Below are 17,256 nucleotides of genomic sequence, written 5' to 3' on the forward strand. Positions count from 1 at the left end.
AAATACTAAGAAAGCTGGAAGACAGTATGGTAAGAACTAGGTGTAGACCAACATTTCACACTGTATACCAAGATAAATTCAAAATGGTACATGATTTATACCTGAAAGGTGATATGATAAGCAAATTAAGAGAACATAGAATAGTTTACCTGTCAGATTTAAGGATAAGGGAAGAATTTAGGACCAAAGAAGATGTAGAGAGCATTACAAAATATAAAATAGATAATTTTGATTATATAAAATTATAAAGTTTTTGTACAAACAAATCCAATGCAACCGAAATTATAAAGAAGGCAGAAACTGGGGGTGGCGGTGAAATTTTGCAACATATAGATCTGATAAAGGTCTCATTTCTCACATATATAGGTAATTAAGTCAAATTTATAAAAATACAAGTCATTCCCCAATTGATAAATGGTCAAGGGATATGAACAGGCAGTTTTCAAACAAAGAAATCAAAGTTATCTATAGTCATATAAAAAAAATGCTCTAAATCACTATTGATCAGAGAAATGAAAATTAAAACAACTCTAAGGTACCACCTCACATCCACCAGAGTGGCTAATATGACAAAAAAGGGGAAATTGTTAAATGTTGGAAGGGATGTGAGAAAACCGGGAAACTAAAGTACTGTTGGTGGAATTGTGAACTGATCCAATTAATTCTGGAGAGCAATTCGGAACTATGCCCAATGCACTATAAAATTGTGCATATTTTTTGATCCAGCAACCGCAACTAGGTCTATATCCCAAAGACATCCAAAAAAAGGGAAAAGCATCTATTTGTACAAAAATATATATAGCAGCTCTTTAAGTGATGGCTAAGAATTGGAAATGAAAGGGATGCCCACAAATTGAGGAATGACTAAAAAGTTGTAGTATATGATTACAATGGAATATTATTATGCTCTAAGAAATGATAAGCAAAATGATTTCTGAAAGACCTGGAAAGATTTACATGAACTGATGCATAGTGAAGTGAACAGAACCAGGAGAACATTGTATACAGTAACATCAACGCTGTACAATAAAAAACTGTGAGTGATTTAGCTATTCTAAGCAATACAGTGATCCAAGACAATCCCAAAGGACTCATGATGAAGCATGCTATCTGCCTCCAGAGAAAGAACTAATATTGATTGAACACAGACGGAAGCAGGCTATTTTTCACTTTCATTTCTCTTTCTTTTGAGTCTTCTTTTACAAAATGACTAATATGGAAATGTTTTACATAACTGCACATGTATAAACTATATCTGATTGCTTACCATCTCAGGGAGGGGAGAAGAGAGGAAGGGAGGAAGGAAGAAGGGGAGGGATTAGAATTTGGAACTTAAAACTATAAATAAAAAAAAAACTGGAAGGAAAAAAAGCCACTTCTAGCACTGAAGGATTGCGACTTGCCCAAGGTCACTCAGCCAGCATTAGACAGAAGAAGGATTCAAACCCAGATCTTCCTGGTTTGAGGAAGGTTATCTATTATACTACATCACACCACACTGAAATGTGTAATATAGGTATAAATAACCCTTTTTATAGATAAAGAAACTGAGACCAAGAGGGTTTAAGTGACTTGCCTGAGGTCACAGAGCCAGCTTCCAAACCCCTCCTAATTCTAGTGCCTTTCCTTTTTAATTATTTCCTATATATCCTATAAAGAGCTTGTTTGTACATATTCATTTGCTTATCATCTCTCCCATTAGATGTAGGTTCCTTGTGGGCAGAGACTTTTTCCTTTTCTGTATTCCCCGTGCACTTCCTACTACAGCAGAGCTAATTTTGCTGGAAACATTCCTTTGGGTTAAGGCACCAACTTGTTGAAAGGTAAATATTCATTTAGTAAGTCAACAAGCATTTAAGTGACTGCAACCTCCCAGAACTGTGCGAGGTGCCAAAAATGCAATTCTATTATAAGACATTCTTTTGTGGGTTCTGGTGGAAAGATAATATATTAACACTTCTTTAAGCCTTTCCACAAAGGTATGGATTAGTTTCTCAGACTAGCCAAGGATGGCCTAGAATGGAGAAGAAGAACCAGAGTCCTGTGTGGGAAGGGTTCCAGGAAGGAGAGACGCCAATGAGTCACACACAGCATGAGGGTATTGAACCATGGGTTGTTTCAAAGGGAGGGAATGAAGGGAGAAATATCAGCTTATGGTATGGTGTGCAGTAGATAAAACGCTGGGTTTGGAGTCAAGAAGATCTGAGTTCAAATTCTGTCTCAGTGTGACCCTGGGCAAGTCTGCCTCTGCCTCAATTTCCTCAACTGTAAAATGGAGATAATAATAGAACTTACTTGACCTCTCAGGGTTGTTGTGAACATCAATGAGGTAATATTTGTACAATACTTAGCACAGTGCCTGGAACACAGCAGGTGTTTAATAAATGCTTGTTCCCTCCCTCCCCTATGTCATAATTCTACTGAGAACAGGATCCTGATGGTCTTGGATCTGCTAGAATCTACAGGTGGGCAGAGGAGAAGGCTTGAAAGTGGAGACCAGGCAGTCAAGGTAAAAATGAGCAAACAGAACATTTACTTTTTAATTAAATTTAAATTAATTAAATTAATTTTAAAATTTTATGTTTATTTCTTGTTGTATTCATTATCTTTTGTTTTTACATCACTTTCATTTCTGCATATGTCTCTATTCCCTTCTTACCTCAGAAGCCATCATTTATCAAAAAGATTTAAAAATAAAGAAGGGAGGGGCAGGTTAGCCAAATCAATTGCATCTGACAGGTGTTCAATATTCCATACCCATAGTCCTCCACTTGGGCAAAGAGAGGAGGGAAGGGCATATTCTTGTCTTTTTTGAGTATAAAGGAGTATGTGACAAATGTGATCATTACAATTACACAGCAGAACATCTACTTTCCCGTTTTTACCATCAACAATGTGGCATTGTGGATAGAATACTGGATTTGGAGTCAGGGCTGAGTTCAAATCTTGTCTCAAACATTAGCTGAATGGCCCTGGGCAAATCATTTGACCTCTCAGCCTCAGTTTCTGTATATTTAAAATGAGGATAATAATAACACCATCCTTACAGGGTTGTTGAGAGTATGAAAAATGCTTTGCAAGCCTCCAGGTTCCACATACAAGTTTGATGTTATTATTTTTTCCCAGAGTTCTGAACCTGAAGACAAGCTCAGCTCTGTAGTGGAGGCCCAAGAACTGACCTACCTCTTTTTACTTGACCCACTGTCAAATCAAGTCAAGTTAATAAGTATTTTTTAAGCATCTACTATGTGTCTGGCACTAAGTGCTGGGGATACAAAGGAAGACAAGACAGTCCCTGTTCTCCTGGAGTTACACTCTAATGGGGAGACAACATACAAACAACTATGTGCAAACAAGATATTTGTTGTTCAATTCCATACCAACTCTTCATCACCCTATTTAAGGTTTCCTTGGCATAGATTCTGGAATGGTCTGCCATGTTCATCTCCAGCTCATTTGCGGTTTTCTTGACAAAGATACTAGAATGGTTTCCCATTTTCTTCTCCAATTCATTTTACAAATGAGGAAACCGAGGCAGACATGGTTAAGTGTCTTGCCCAGGATCACACAGCTAGTATGTGTCTGAGGCTGGATTTGAACTCATTTGAAAGATGAGTCTTCCTGCCTTCAGACCCAGTACTCTATCTACTGTACCACCTAGCTGCCCTTCAGACAAAATACATATATATCATTAATTAGACATAATCTCAGAGAGAAAGCAGTAAGGGGGGGGGCTGGAAAATGCTTCTTGTAGAAGGTATGATTTTAGCTGAGACTCAGAGACTGGATTGGGTGGGAATGGGCAGGGGGCTCACTCTCATTCAGATGAGGAGTCTTACAGAAAGCCCAACCTCCCACCTACCTGCCTGGCAGTCTCTTCTAGCCCTAGGGAAAGCTTCACTGCAATTCCTTCTTTATGACTTCTGCCAAATGAAGCATAACCTTAACTACAACACCCTCTTGATAGGTTGCAGGGAGGGCAGGGTGAGGGCCTGCATGGAGGGCTGCTTCAGTCCCATAATATAATCACTGGTGTGGGTCATTTCAATTATGGACACCTGAGTGCAGAGGGAGAGTTGCTGCTCATAAATGCCCCCATGCTGTGTTGCTTGGCTAATTATGAACCCATAAGTGTCTTGGTAGGTAAATAACTCAGTGCTGAGAGATGCTGGCAGAGAGATGGAGAGAAGAGGAATAAGCAACAGAGCAGATCTCGCAATGTGTCATGTGAGGTAGGATACCCAGGTTCCCGGTTGGGTTGCTGGAAGGGCAAACCCATCATCCAACAGCTGAGGGTCCTGGAACCTCAGACAGAGGGCAAGCCATCCACAAACTGGCTACCATTGTGTCTGGGGAATACTGAGCCCTGACACCTTAGGTAGGGACCCAGGTGGAGCCGTTTGCTATTGACACCAGAGCTGGAGTGTGAGATTCTGCTCTGTAGTGCCCTCAGGGGAATAAGTTTCAACCTACAGCTAAGAGAAACTGGACCTAAAGAGGCCAAGCTTTGATCATGGAAGAATGTGAATGAGTGCAGACTCTGTCCCAAACATTGGCTCCATCCTTTCTTTTCATCCAGGTGTGCCCCTGAGCAGTGAGTGAGAAAGGCAATAGATACTTGAGATCCTAGTAGGTTTAAAAAAAATCACTGGGGTCGTTTCTGGGGCATTTCTATCTTGGCTTCTTTCAAAACAATCTCTTTGGTTTGCTATAGGTTCCGGACCCAACCAGACTCAGGGCCTGACTGAGGAAGCCCAATTGCTCCAAAGAATCATGTACACCAAAGGTTTTTAACCTTTTGGGTATCACAGTCCGCTTTAGCAGTCTGGTGAAGCCTACACAAACATTCTCAGAATGATTTTTTTTTAGAATAAAATTCATAGGTTTACAAAGAGAACCAATTATGCTGGAATACAATTGTCAAAATATTTTTTAAAAACCAGGTTCATGGATGCCAGGTTAAAAAGCCTAAACACAGATTAGCCCAACTTTTCAGGTTATGCCTGAACCTTCCTAATGAATGCCAGCCATCAATCAATCAACAGGCATTTGTGATGTTCCTACTATATGCAAGCCACAGTGCTAGTAACTGGGGATACCAATAAAAAAGTGAGGTTATCCCTGCCATGAAGAAATTTCTTCCAGTGTTTATATGTGTATGGAGGGAGGAAATGAGGCTACTCCATGTCCATAGAATAAAAACAGGACATATACAAAATAAATATGCAGTGATACGAGAGGTAGGACAACGGGTCAAAGCAGGAAAGTTCTTTCAAGGAAATGGTATTTGAACTGAACCCTGAAGGAATAGAGAGAGTGAAGAGGCAACCCAATGGCATGAATGGTGGTACTGTTGACAGAAATTGGGGAGTTAGGCAGAGAGATGGGGCTAGGAGGATATATAATGAGTTCTTTTGGGGACAGGTTGAGTTTGAGATACAAAGGGTCCATTTAGGTGAACATGTCCAGCCAGCAGTTGGAGATGGGGGACTGATACAGGGGAGATGAGCATGGGACATCTAGATTTGGGAGATATCTCTTTGCATAAAGTATCGTTGGTGTGTTTATCAGATTTTCAGATGGTACAAAACTGGCGGCCATGGTTCATGTTATGGATTATTATAGGGTCAGGATCCAGAAAGATCTTGATAGGTAAGAATGTTAGGTTAAATCTACTAAGATGAAATTTAATATGTGTAAGTGGAAAGTCTTATACTTGGATTCAAAATACTAATATCACAAATATCATATGGGGGTAGCAACGACAGTCCAGAATGAAGTTTGTGAAAAAAGGGTCTAGGGGTCTGCCCTGTAGTAGAATACAAACTTAAAATGAGAAAATAGTGGGATGTATAAACGAAAAAAAGTTAACTTGGTCTTTGGTTGCACTGAGAGGCCTAGCGTCACTAGGGAGGTGACAGTGCTACTATACTATGCTCTTATCAGATGACATCTATAATATTGTGTTGTCCAATGGATACCACATTTTAGGAAGGACATTAATAAGCTGGACAACATTCAGAGGATGGTGAAGGATCTCAAGATCATGCCATATGACAGTGAATTAAATACATTTGGGGTGTTTAACCTGGGGGAGAAGACAACATGGAACTTGTCTTCAAGTATTTGAAGCACTGTCTTGGGGAAGAGGGATCAGATTTATACTTAGCCTCAGAGGAGAGAACTAAGAGCAATAGATAAATGCTACAAAGAAGAAAATTTAAGCTTGATGTCAGGAAAATCCTTTTAACATAGAAGTTCAATCGACTGCCTCCATAGGTAGTGGCTTCCCTGTCCCTCTAGAGATATTTTGGCAAAAGCTAAATGACCACTTGCCAGAGAGGCTGAAGAGGGATTTTTTTATAGGTATGGGTTAGCCTAGGTGGATATTGAGGTCCTTCCTATCTCTGAAAATCTGGGGGATAAGATATTTTCTAGTTTGAATATTGTTAGGGAAGTTATATTGTATTCTAATTCATTAGTTTTCTTCATCTGTGAAATGTATTATAACAGTTCACCCTGATACTTCTTAGGAGTTGGAGTTAAGTCAAGGATGTTACCATTATTCGCCAAGGTGGGTGCATGGGCTATATCAGTTATGTGATCACACCCAGGTCTCAAGGTTCACAAACTCTGAGATATATAGCAGCACAGTTGTCACTTGAACATTAATCTTCTGGGAGACAGCCAGGCTCCATTTGGGCTGGACAGTCCTGGCTGAGATGACCTAAGGGGTGATTTTGTTTCAGATTGCATGAGTCAGCTCACATTCTACTCATAGTACCAAAGAGTGGCCCAATGGAGGTCCAGCACTGTAACATGACCACCTGTGGGCAGTCACTAAGGACTGGCCAACAAGGCAGGGAAATTGGATAATATCTAATTGGAGCTGAACAGAAAAATAACTGAGTCATACAGAGCAAGAAGAAACAATTCCAGGGCACAAGGCACGTGAACAATTAGGAGCAGTGAAACAAAAACAAACCAAATCCCAAAGATTATCATGGTCCAGCCAGGTCCTCTTAGACCATTGAAGACACTAGAGTTTGTTTTTTTTTAAGTCTGTTGATTATGGGGAGCAAGCCATTCAATAATCAAGGGATAGATTTCTTTCTCTTTTTTGTAAAAGTACATCACTACTCATTTAGATGGAGATAGAGTTGGAAGCAATTTTGGAGATTATCTAGCAGGTTTCCCACCCCTGGTTCTTGTCCAATGTCTTCTTTGAGGAAATGAGGAAACTGCGTCCTAGACAGATCAAGTGGCATGCCCAAGGTTATACCTGATGAAATGGGAGCCTGGCCCAATCTCTCTTAATGCCAGCAATGCCTTCTCCCCATTGAGTATCTCCCTGTTATCCTGTATCTATCTTGTTTGTACGTAGTTATTTGCATGTTTTCTCCCCAATCAGGATGTGGTCTCTGTAAAGCAGATCCTGTTTCCTTTTCTTTCTTTCCTCAGCATTTAGTGCTATGTCTGGCATATCATCGTAGTCACCTAATAAATTCTTGTTGACTTGGTTTGAACCCCAATCTCCCTATCCCTAGTGCACTGCTCTTTCTCCTGTTGTACATTGCTTTTGCTACAACACTGTGCTGCATTTATGTCAGGAACATGGATTTAAAACTGTCATGGGGCTTGCCACACACAGATGCCCTAACTTGGAGGCTTCACTACCATGTGAGTTAGGGGTAGCCTCCTCTGGAGGAGTTTTCACCCATAAGAAAAAGTCACCAAAAGGCATTTAAAGATAATAAGAATATATGTGCCCAAGAAGGTAATATGAAACTGCTTACATAAGCAAACCTTTATGAAGTACCTACAGTGTGCAAGTGGCTGGGCTAACCTCTGAGAATACAAAGACAAAATGGTCCTCTACCTTAAGGAGCTTACATGCTGCTGGGGGTAAGGGAATGCAACACATGCACAGGCAAATACAAAAACATTTCAAGAAGGCTTCATATAGGGGGTGGTGGTTGTGCTTTGCTTTGAAGGAAGTTAGGGATTCTAAGAGGCAGGGATGAAGAGGGAGTGCTTTCTATCTATTTCTATTTTTTTAATAATTTATTTTTAGTTTTCAACATTCACTTCCATAAGATTTTGCATCTTAAATTCTCCCCTCTTTCTCTTCCCCCCTCCCCAAGATGGGATGTAGTCTGATATAGGCTCTACTTATACATTCATATTAAACCTATTTTCATATTAGTCATGATGTAAAGAAGAATTAGAACTAATGGAGCGAACCACAAGAAAGAAGAAACAAAAAACAACAACAAAAGGAGAGCCAATAGTATATTTCCATCCGCATTCAGATTCTATAGTTCTTTCTCTGGATATGGAGAGCATTTTCCATCATGAGTCTTTTGAAGCTGTCTTAGATCCTTGCATTGCTAAGAAGAGTTAAGTCTCTCTAAGTCAGTCATCACACAATGTGGCTGTTACCATGTACAATGTTCTCCTGGTTCTACTCATTTCACTCAGTATCAGTTCATATAAGTCTTTCCAGGTTTTTCTGAAGTCTGCCTGCTCATCATTCTTATAGCACAATAGCGTTCCATTACATTCATATACCACAACTTGTTTAGCCATTCCCCAGCTGATGTACATCACTTTAATTTCCAATTTTTGCCAGCACAAAAATGCTATAAATATTTTTGTACACATGGGTCCTTTTCCTGTTTTTATAATCTCTTTGGGATACAGACCTAGAAGTGGTATTGCTGGGTCAAAGGGTATGCACAGTTTTATAGCCCTTTGGGCATAGTTCCAAATTGCTCTCTAGAATGTTTGGATCAGTTCACAACTCCACTGATGATGCATTGGTGTTCCAATTTTCCCATATCTTCTCCAATATTTATCATGTTTTGTCATGTTAGCCAATCTGAGAGGTGGTACCTCTGATGTGGTACCTCAGAGTTGTTTGGTTTGCATTTCTCTAATCAATAGTGATTTAGAGCATTTTTTTCATATGACTATAAATAGCTTCAATTTCTTCCTCTGAAAACTGAGTATTCATATCCTTTGACTCAGATCAATTGGGGAATGAGTCTTTAAAATCTTAAGATTTTTATATTCTTAAAAATTCAACTCAGTTCTCTCTATATTTTAGAAATGAGACCTTTATCAGAGATACTGGCTATAAACATTGTTTCCCAGCTTTCTGCTTGAGGGAGTGCTTTCTAGAGATGGGGGAACTCATGTGTATGTGTGTGTGTGCTGGAATAAGTTCAGGGATGCTTGAGCAACAGCACAGAAAGATAACCAATCAGAGAAAGCAGGAAATGGGAAGGTTAACAGGTAGAGAGGGGAGGGTTCTGTGGACACTTTCTGTTCTGAAACTTCTTATGTTTCTCATTTCATTAACGGCAGCAGAAGAATTTCATGGACAATTGACACTGAGCACTAACAGGGAGGTAATGAGAGAAAGAGGCTTCAGGTAAAGGCTGTTTGTATTTAATTTTTTTTTTCTGGGGAAGGAGGGTGGTGTTTTTAAAAAGCAATTTCAGAGCTGGCCAAAGTTACCACCTATTTTAGGTCTTCCATGACCTTCACAAGGACAAAGAAAGATGTCAGAGTTGGTGGGGCAAGGTAGATTTTTTTCTCTGTCCTCAACCCCCTATTGGCCAGCACACTCCCAAAAGCTGATGGGGAGGGCTGGAGTAAGGCTGCAGATTTCACAGTCTCTCAGACTTGGGATTGTCTGGGAGGAGCACAGGGAGAATTGCTTGTCCTTGGCAAGCCCGGAGAGAATCAGTCACTCCATAACATGTATTGTCTATTTGTTGCTGCATAAAAACCCTGCGAAGTCTAAGGCAAGGAAGAGAGATACCTAGAAACAGAAGGCAGAGCTCATGCCCTTAGAGAGTTCACAATCTATTTGAGGAGATAGAATATGACCATGTAGGAAAACCACCCAAACTCTTTGACAAGGGTGAAAACACATATATCGATAAAGGCAATGTAAAATTACGTACATGAGCGATGAAGGGAAGGAGAGAACTGGTGGAGAAATTTGAGATTTTTGAGAGAAATTGTGTTCTGAGCAGTGAAGGGTATGTTGGTCCTTAGAAAAGTCAGAAAAGAAACTAGAGGATGCCTTTGAATTTGGATTTGGATCTGATACAATAGGCAACAAGATTTCCATGCATAGGAACAATCCAATTAACATGGCATTTCGAGAAAAATAACTCTAGCGTTTTGTGTATTGGAGGGATGAGAGATTGGAGGAAGGGAGGGAAAACTTGCAGTTCAGATGCTGAGTAAGCAGGCCTCCTCACTTACTCTAAAGGACAAGTGGGAAGGCATAAGAATCTAAGGGGTAAGGGAAAGAAGGCTAGATGCTTGAGGGCAGGGACCCTTTCTTAGCTGCCCTTGTATTCTCCACTGTGCCTAGCACAGTAGGCTCAATAAATGGGCTTTTGGTTAATTGATCAATCTATGCAACTTGAGTTCTCGGATCTCCTCCAAAAATTAATGTTCAGCAAAAGTCAGGACTAGACCAAAGGCACTGGATAGTGGAACTAGACCTTGAGTAGTGGGGTTGAGTGATCCAAAAAGGTAAGGGACTCAAAGGAACTTAAGATGGTGAGTTGTCTAGAAAGAATCATTAATATGGATGTTAATCATTGCAGATTCAGACCTAAAAGGCACTTTCTCAACTACGAGGACCAGGTTTGGTAAGAGGGCTAGTATGCCACAGAAGGGCACTAAAACCTAAATTATACAGATACAAAAGAAAGATGGAATGATTGTTGCGCATAGCTGTAGATCAGGTGACCTGGAGTCAGACACTTACTAGCTGTATGACCCTGAGCAGGTCACTTATATTTGCTTTAATCCACTGGAGAAGGAAATGGCAAATCATCCCAGTATCTTTGCCAAGAAAACCCCAAGGATAGGATGGTCCACAGGGTGATGAAGAACAGGAAACAACTAAACAACAAAACAGATCTGAAAGGGGTAGAGAAACTATGTCGTCTAACCTCTTTATTTTATAGCGAGAGTGTGACTTGCTTAAAGTTCTGTAAGTAGTTAGTTATACAAGAAGGATCTGAACCCAGGTCCTTTTACTCCAGAGCCAATGTACTTTCTGCTAGTCTATATTATTTCTCTTCCTCTTAAAGGAAATAATTTGTGGTAAATGGAAATAGACAAAAGAGCAGGCTAGGGCCCTGTGGCCCATTCCTCCTCCAGTCTTCCCTAATCCCCTCTCCCACTTAGGCTATGTATACTATGAACTTGGCCTCACTAGCTTGGCAGAGAACTCCACACTCCCCACAGGGAGCAGAGTGTGATGGTGTACACTCCCAGAACCAGGAGGTAACCCTGGAACAAAAGCTTGTCAAATCGGTACACGATGGTAAGCCATGAAGCCTCCTGTTCAGCAGCCTGGTCCAGAGCCTGAATGCAGGAGCTGATGGACTGGAGCTGGGCCAGGGCCTCCTCCAGAAACCCCACCTGGGTCTGGTGCTCTTGACAGGGAGGAACATCTGAAATGATGGGAGAAAACAATCTAGTAAGTTAGGATTGTCAGCATTCAATTTTCCCTTTGAGACTAAGACCTGAAACTTAGGTGATATGAGGAAAGCTGTGGGGGAAGAAAGTTTCACCCCCTGATGGATGGGGATGAAGTGAGGCAGAGCAAAGATAAAATTGTAATGTGTACTATTAGCCTTCATCTTAGATAGTATCCTTGGAGTTATCTTTGCTTTCTGCCTTTCCTTCTCTTCCCATATCCAAATAATCTACCATGTCATGTTGCTTCTCCCTCCACTGTATCTCTTCTCTTCTGTCCTCTCACACTGCCATTATTATAATTCTGGTCTTCGTGACCTTTCACCAGACTATTGTAATAGCCTCTCTCCTGGTCTCTTTGCCTCTCATTTCTCCCCATTCCAATCTCGTCTCCAGTCTTGCCAAAGTAATTTTCTTAATGTGCAGCTCTCACCATGTCACTCTTGTAACCAAAAACCCTCAGTGGCTCCTAACTGCCTAAACGATAAAATGCAATTCTTTCACTTGAGATTGAAAAATCTAGCTTCACCCTATCTTTCCAGGCTGATTTTTACTCCACTCTCCTTCACACATTACAGTCCAGCTATGTTGGACTCCTAGCTATGTATGCCCTGATCTTGTTCTGCCTTCTGCCTCTTTTCATTCACTTACTCTATCCCCATTCTTGCAAAATACTCCTTACATATCTCCAACTGTCAAAATCCTCTTCCTTCAAGGACTAGTTGGAGTGTTACCTTTTCTACTGGCACTGTCCTGATCACATTCTCCTCAAATTTCTTGTAGCGCTTTGTCTGGACCTCCCTTTGCCTATCACTTTCTACCTTCTACCATACTCATCTGTTAAGGTGGATAAATCATCTTTCTCCACAATTAGTTTTTAAATTCCTCGAAGGCAAGGACACTTTTTATCTTTGTATTACTAACACCTAGCAAAGTGCTCTCCACATAGTAGGGGCTTGATGGGTCTTTGCTGAATTGACTTAAAAGGGAGAAATGCCAAAGCTACAATGGCACATCTGAGGGCACATAGGCCAAATTGATGGGGATAGGTTTCATGGGTTTGGGGACCAACTCAATTTGCCCCAGTTAGAGCCCTGGGAACACTGGGAGGACAACTGGGACAGGAAGATTATCTTACTTTCTCACATTAGATGAATAGCAAATCTAAGGCTTTGGAATCCAAAGCTTGGGTACTTCAGATTGTAAGGATATACCTCTTACTCACTAACGTAGAGGTTCTTAACCTTATTGATGCCATGAACTCCTTTGGCAGTCTAATAAAGCCTTACAGACATCTTCCTAGAATAATATTTTTAATGTATAAATTAAAATTCATAAAGTAACAAATGAAACCGCTTATATCAGAATACAGTTATTATGACATTTAAAAACAAATTCACAGACCACATTAAGAACCCCAGATCTAATGGATAAGCACAAACATAGAAGCCTGTTTTCTAGTCCAAATGAGATTGATTAGAAAGGGGATCAAGTGGATGGAGCAGATAGACCTTTAGGTTCTGGGAGAGGTTGCTTAAGCTGGAGCCAGGAGATCTAAAATCCTTAGCAAGATCATGATGCCCTTAGGTGTTCCATCAATGTGAATTGATGGTAATAAAAATGAAGCATGGGAAAACTCTAGTTTTCTTCCCTACCTGTTGGGGAGTCAGCCACAATCAAAGAGGTTTTAGTCAGATGGGCACTGTCCACTGGTCTAGCCTTGCAGGTCCTTTGGAAACAAAAGAGGGGATGGTCCTGCCTACTGCTTCTCTCTGTATGGAGGAACTTAACCAGAAGGATAGACTTAGATAAGCTGAGAACCAGGAAGACCATACAGATTGTGAAGAAGACACCTGGAAAAGGGGGTTAGGCAGAGGTAGGGTTAGCAGAAAGATACAATCCCTCTTTCTTTTCCAAATTAAAAAATAACATTCAATATTTGTTGAGCAGCAGAAAAGTTAACTCTTACGTAGCCCCAAGACTACTCACCAATCAAAGGTGTACTCACTGCACTCCTGGGTACCTCATTAGACATATTGACTTTGAAGACTGTGTAGCCCACTAGGATGCTGATCTTGAAAATGATCCTGGTGCGGCAGCTTGGGGGTAGATAGAAGCTGCCTAAATCCACAACCATGAGGAAGATGCTGGGAATCAACAGATTTACCACATGGGCCAATGGTCGTCTCCGGATCACTACCTGAGGAGGAAAAAGGGATCAAGTATCGTGACCCTTCTGGACTCTCCCCACTCTATCCTGTCTTTCTATGTCCAGGGTTATGGAATCAACAGCATGGAGGGGGACAGTCCTTTTAACTAAGCGATATTTGTTGATCAAAGTCTTCCCCTCTAACACCACCCTGGGCTCCCAAGTTTTTTTGGAGTTTGAAAGTTTCTTTTCTTCTCTTTTAGAAATGTGTGTAACATTACTCCAAGGTTAGGAAAAATAGAAAGTTTCAAAGGATTAGGGTTGGGGGAAGGGTTTGTACTAGATTTATCAGTTAATCCATATAGGGAACTTCTAATAAGGAAACCATGTCTTATTCTTTGACAACTGTACTATCAAGGCATGCATCAAGGCAGCCCATTGTACTGGACAGTATATTTGGGGTCAGGAAGACCTGAGTTCAAATTCAGATACTTGCTAGCTGTGTGGCCATGGGCAAGTCCCTTAACCTGTTTGCCTCAGTTTCCTGATTTGTAAAATGGGGATAATAATAGTACCTACCTCCCAGACCAAATGAGATAATGTTTGTAGAATGCTTGTCACAGTGCCTGGTACATAGTAAGCATTATACAAATGTTACCTAGCATTGTTATGAGTATTAAGCCATTTAACTGCCTTAGATTTCCTTATCTCTACAATGGGGACGATAGCAGTACCTTCCAGAATTGTTGTGAGGACCAAATGAAATAATATTTGTAAAGTGTTTTGCAAACCTTAAAGTGCTATACAAATGCTAGTTGTTAATGGGTTATAAAGTAATTATTTTATGAACATTAGACCTGAAAATTGTTGATGCATATTTCACGAATTACCTAGTCTCCCTAGCTAAAATATAGTGTTCCTAAGGTCTGATTTGAGAAGCAACAGGGCACAGTTGAAAGAACCCTGGGTTGGGACCAAGAAAACCTGGGTCTAAATCGTATCTCAGACAGTGGCTGTGTGACCTCAGTTTAGTCACTTAGCATCTCTGACTTTAATCTCCTCATCTATAAAATGAGGGAGGTGATAATACCTGTAGTACCTACCCGTAGTAGGATTATTGTGAAACTCAAATGAAGTTTGCTTTGCAAACTTCAAAATGTCCACTGTTATGACATAAATCTTTTTATATTCCCACTGGCACAAAGCAGATATTCAATAAACAAATTATGGAATTGGAATTGAATGACAAAGAACTTCCTGGCAAACAGGATTATGATGGTTGCGGTTATTGTGGTTAACTATTATTGAATCTCATTTCCTGTGTAGGAATTGAGGACATTTTTAAAAACAGGATGGATTTTCATCTGTCTGGGGTGACTTAAGGTAGGCTTTTTAAAAAATTAGAGGAAGGGATCAGATGACCTCTCAAGGTTCCTCTTAGCCAGGAGAGTTTTAAGATTCTAGACCAGCTGCCCATGAGATGATAGAAGGAAGTGTAAGAAAGTGTCTTGATTCTTAGCCTGACTTGTTTCTCTTGTTACTAGAGAGCCCCTCCGAAACCATGTCTTCTTTGAGAAGTGAACTCAGAGAGACAAAAAGACCTGAATTTGGTGGGGCAGAGGCTAGAACTGATCTGGTAGAATGCTAAATGCAGGAAAAGACTGACTAGATCAGCCCAAAGAGGGGGGAAAGCTCAGTGGGTTAGACAGAGGTACCACCTCATTGTTTTGCCTCATCCAGTTTTTGGTTCTGGGAGTGCATCTCAGTTCTGCAGAGCCAGACAAGCTAAAAAAGCATCGGGCTGATTGTAACCTAGTGGTTACTGGGCTTTGTTTTTGTTTTTGTTTTTCTAACATTAAACACAATAGGCTATGAATATCTAAAGCACAGAGAGACTTTCACCACTTTGCAATGATTTAGTTAAAACCCGTTTCCACAAAGAGCAACCCAGAAAAACAGCAACACAATTAACTGTTTTCAACCTGTCCCTCTCCGGTTTTTGTCAGCAAGCGGCAGTTCATATTGATGACAAGAGACAGGCATAGGGAGATGTTTAAGAGTAGAAAAAGTTCCACATCCATGTTTCTGGGAGATAATGGAACCATGCTGGTTTTGGCCAGAGGACTGACCTGATGGGATGCTTGGGAAAGCATCTAAACCATAACTCCGGATGAACCTACTTCTTCTGATTGGCAAAAGCAAGAAATCTCCCAATGATTCAGTTATGTGGGTTGGACTGATTAAGAAATCTCCCAGTGACTCAGTTGGAATTTGCACAAAAGGAAAGCCTCAGGAAAGAGGCAAGATATTTATGTGGAAAGAGCAGGCGAGGAAAGAGTCAAGGGCAGAGAATTTCAATGTCTCCTTTGGCTGCTGGTGAGCTGAATGACTCTCAGTGGGTCTTTTAAACTCTCTGGGTCTTGGGTGATGCTTTTATTCAAAGAGAGAGGCAGCAGGGTAGAGTGGAAAGAATGCTGAAGCCTACTTCATTTGAATAGCAGTTCCTCCACTTACTACCTGTGTAATCTTGGGCAAATTATTTGACTTCTCTGTGCCTCAGCTTCCTCATCTGCCAAATGAGAAGGCTGGACTGGGGGACCTCCAAAGTCCCTTTCGGTTCTAGACTTCCAATCCTCCTATTAGTGTCTCCATCAGAGACAAGGTTGTAGGAACAAATGAGTCTAAAATCATGTAGTACTTTGAGAAAAGTCTTTGGGGTCAGTCTTACTTGTCAGAATTATTAGAATTGCCCATGCAGGGGTCTGCATGGTGCATTTCAGTGGGTCCACATAGAAGCAGACTATAGGGTAAAGCAGACCCAGGACGAAGGGGAGGCAGCTATGATTTCAAGTGGCTACAATTCAAGAGGTGGCAAAGTTTTGTTAAAGTTGGAATCATACATAGGTCTTGACAGGACACAAAGGGAGCAGGGTTGGAAGGATACTGGATATGTAGTTCATTGCTGCCACCCTGAATGCCCCTAGAATCAATTCTGGCAGGCGAGGAGAAAAAAAGCATTTTGCAAAGCTAGATAATGGTAAGTAAATGAAGAACAAACCTAGGTTTTGCAATAAACTTTAAGTGGGAACCATGACTCCCAGATCAGTGGATGAAAACTGCCATCCTTGGGGATAATGTGTTTGGATTTATGTTGGGATGGAATTACTCTCCTTGTATAGAGACTAAACATCTGGAGGTCCTGTCCTGTCCAGTCCAGACAGTCTGTGCTTCAGCCTGCTTTCAGCCTCCATGGAATGGGAGTATAGAGTGATCTCAAAAGAAAATTGCCTTGCTGAGATAAGATCCTCTGAGAGCTACTGCCCCCTAAGACAACCACAGAAGCAGCACCTAGCCTGACCCAGGGATGGGTGGGGAGTGCTGCCAAATCTGGCTCAGGGAGAAGCTCCTCTTCCTGGATCCATCACCACCCAGAGCCCATCATTTCTAATGGACCCAAGGAGCCGGTGCCTTTAAATTCCACAGGAAAGGAAGAGAAAGCATTTTCGTTTCAGTCCGTGTTCTCCATTAGACACCCTTCAGGTGTTAGCAATATTATGCCACAATTTTATTATCCATTAAAGCCAGGTAATAAT

The 17,256-nt window shown here is 40.9% G+C and overlaps 1 protein-coding gene across 1 annotated transcript in view; it reads right to left on the minus strand.

Moving 5' to 3' along the window:
* Window positions 1-11,243: 11,243 nt before the first annotated feature.
* The window catches only part of HTR3B (5-hydroxytryptamine receptor 3B), a 31,101-nt gene continuing 25,088 nt past the window's right edge, over window positions 11,244-17,256 (minus strand). The window contains exons 7-9 of the mRNA XM_072615671.1: window positions 13,504-13,714; window positions 13,170-13,367; window positions 11,244-11,489 (exon numbers count right to left, since the gene is read on the minus strand). Coding sequence (XP_072471772.1) covers window positions 11,248-11,489; window positions 13,170-13,367; window positions 13,504-13,714 — 651 coding nt within the window. The 3' untranslated portion in view covers window positions 11,244-11,247. The remainder of the gene's footprint in view (window positions 11,490-13,169; window positions 13,368-13,503; window positions 13,715-17,256) is intronic.

The sequence above is a fragment of the Notamacropus eugenii genome, chromosome 5 (genome assembly GCF_028372415.1).
Source record: "Notamacropus eugenii isolate mMacEug1 chromosome 5, mMacEug1.pri_v2, whole genome shotgun sequence".
Taxonomy (NCBI): Eukaryota; Metazoa; Chordata; class Mammalia; order Diprotodontia; family Macropodidae; genus Notamacropus; species Notamacropus eugenii.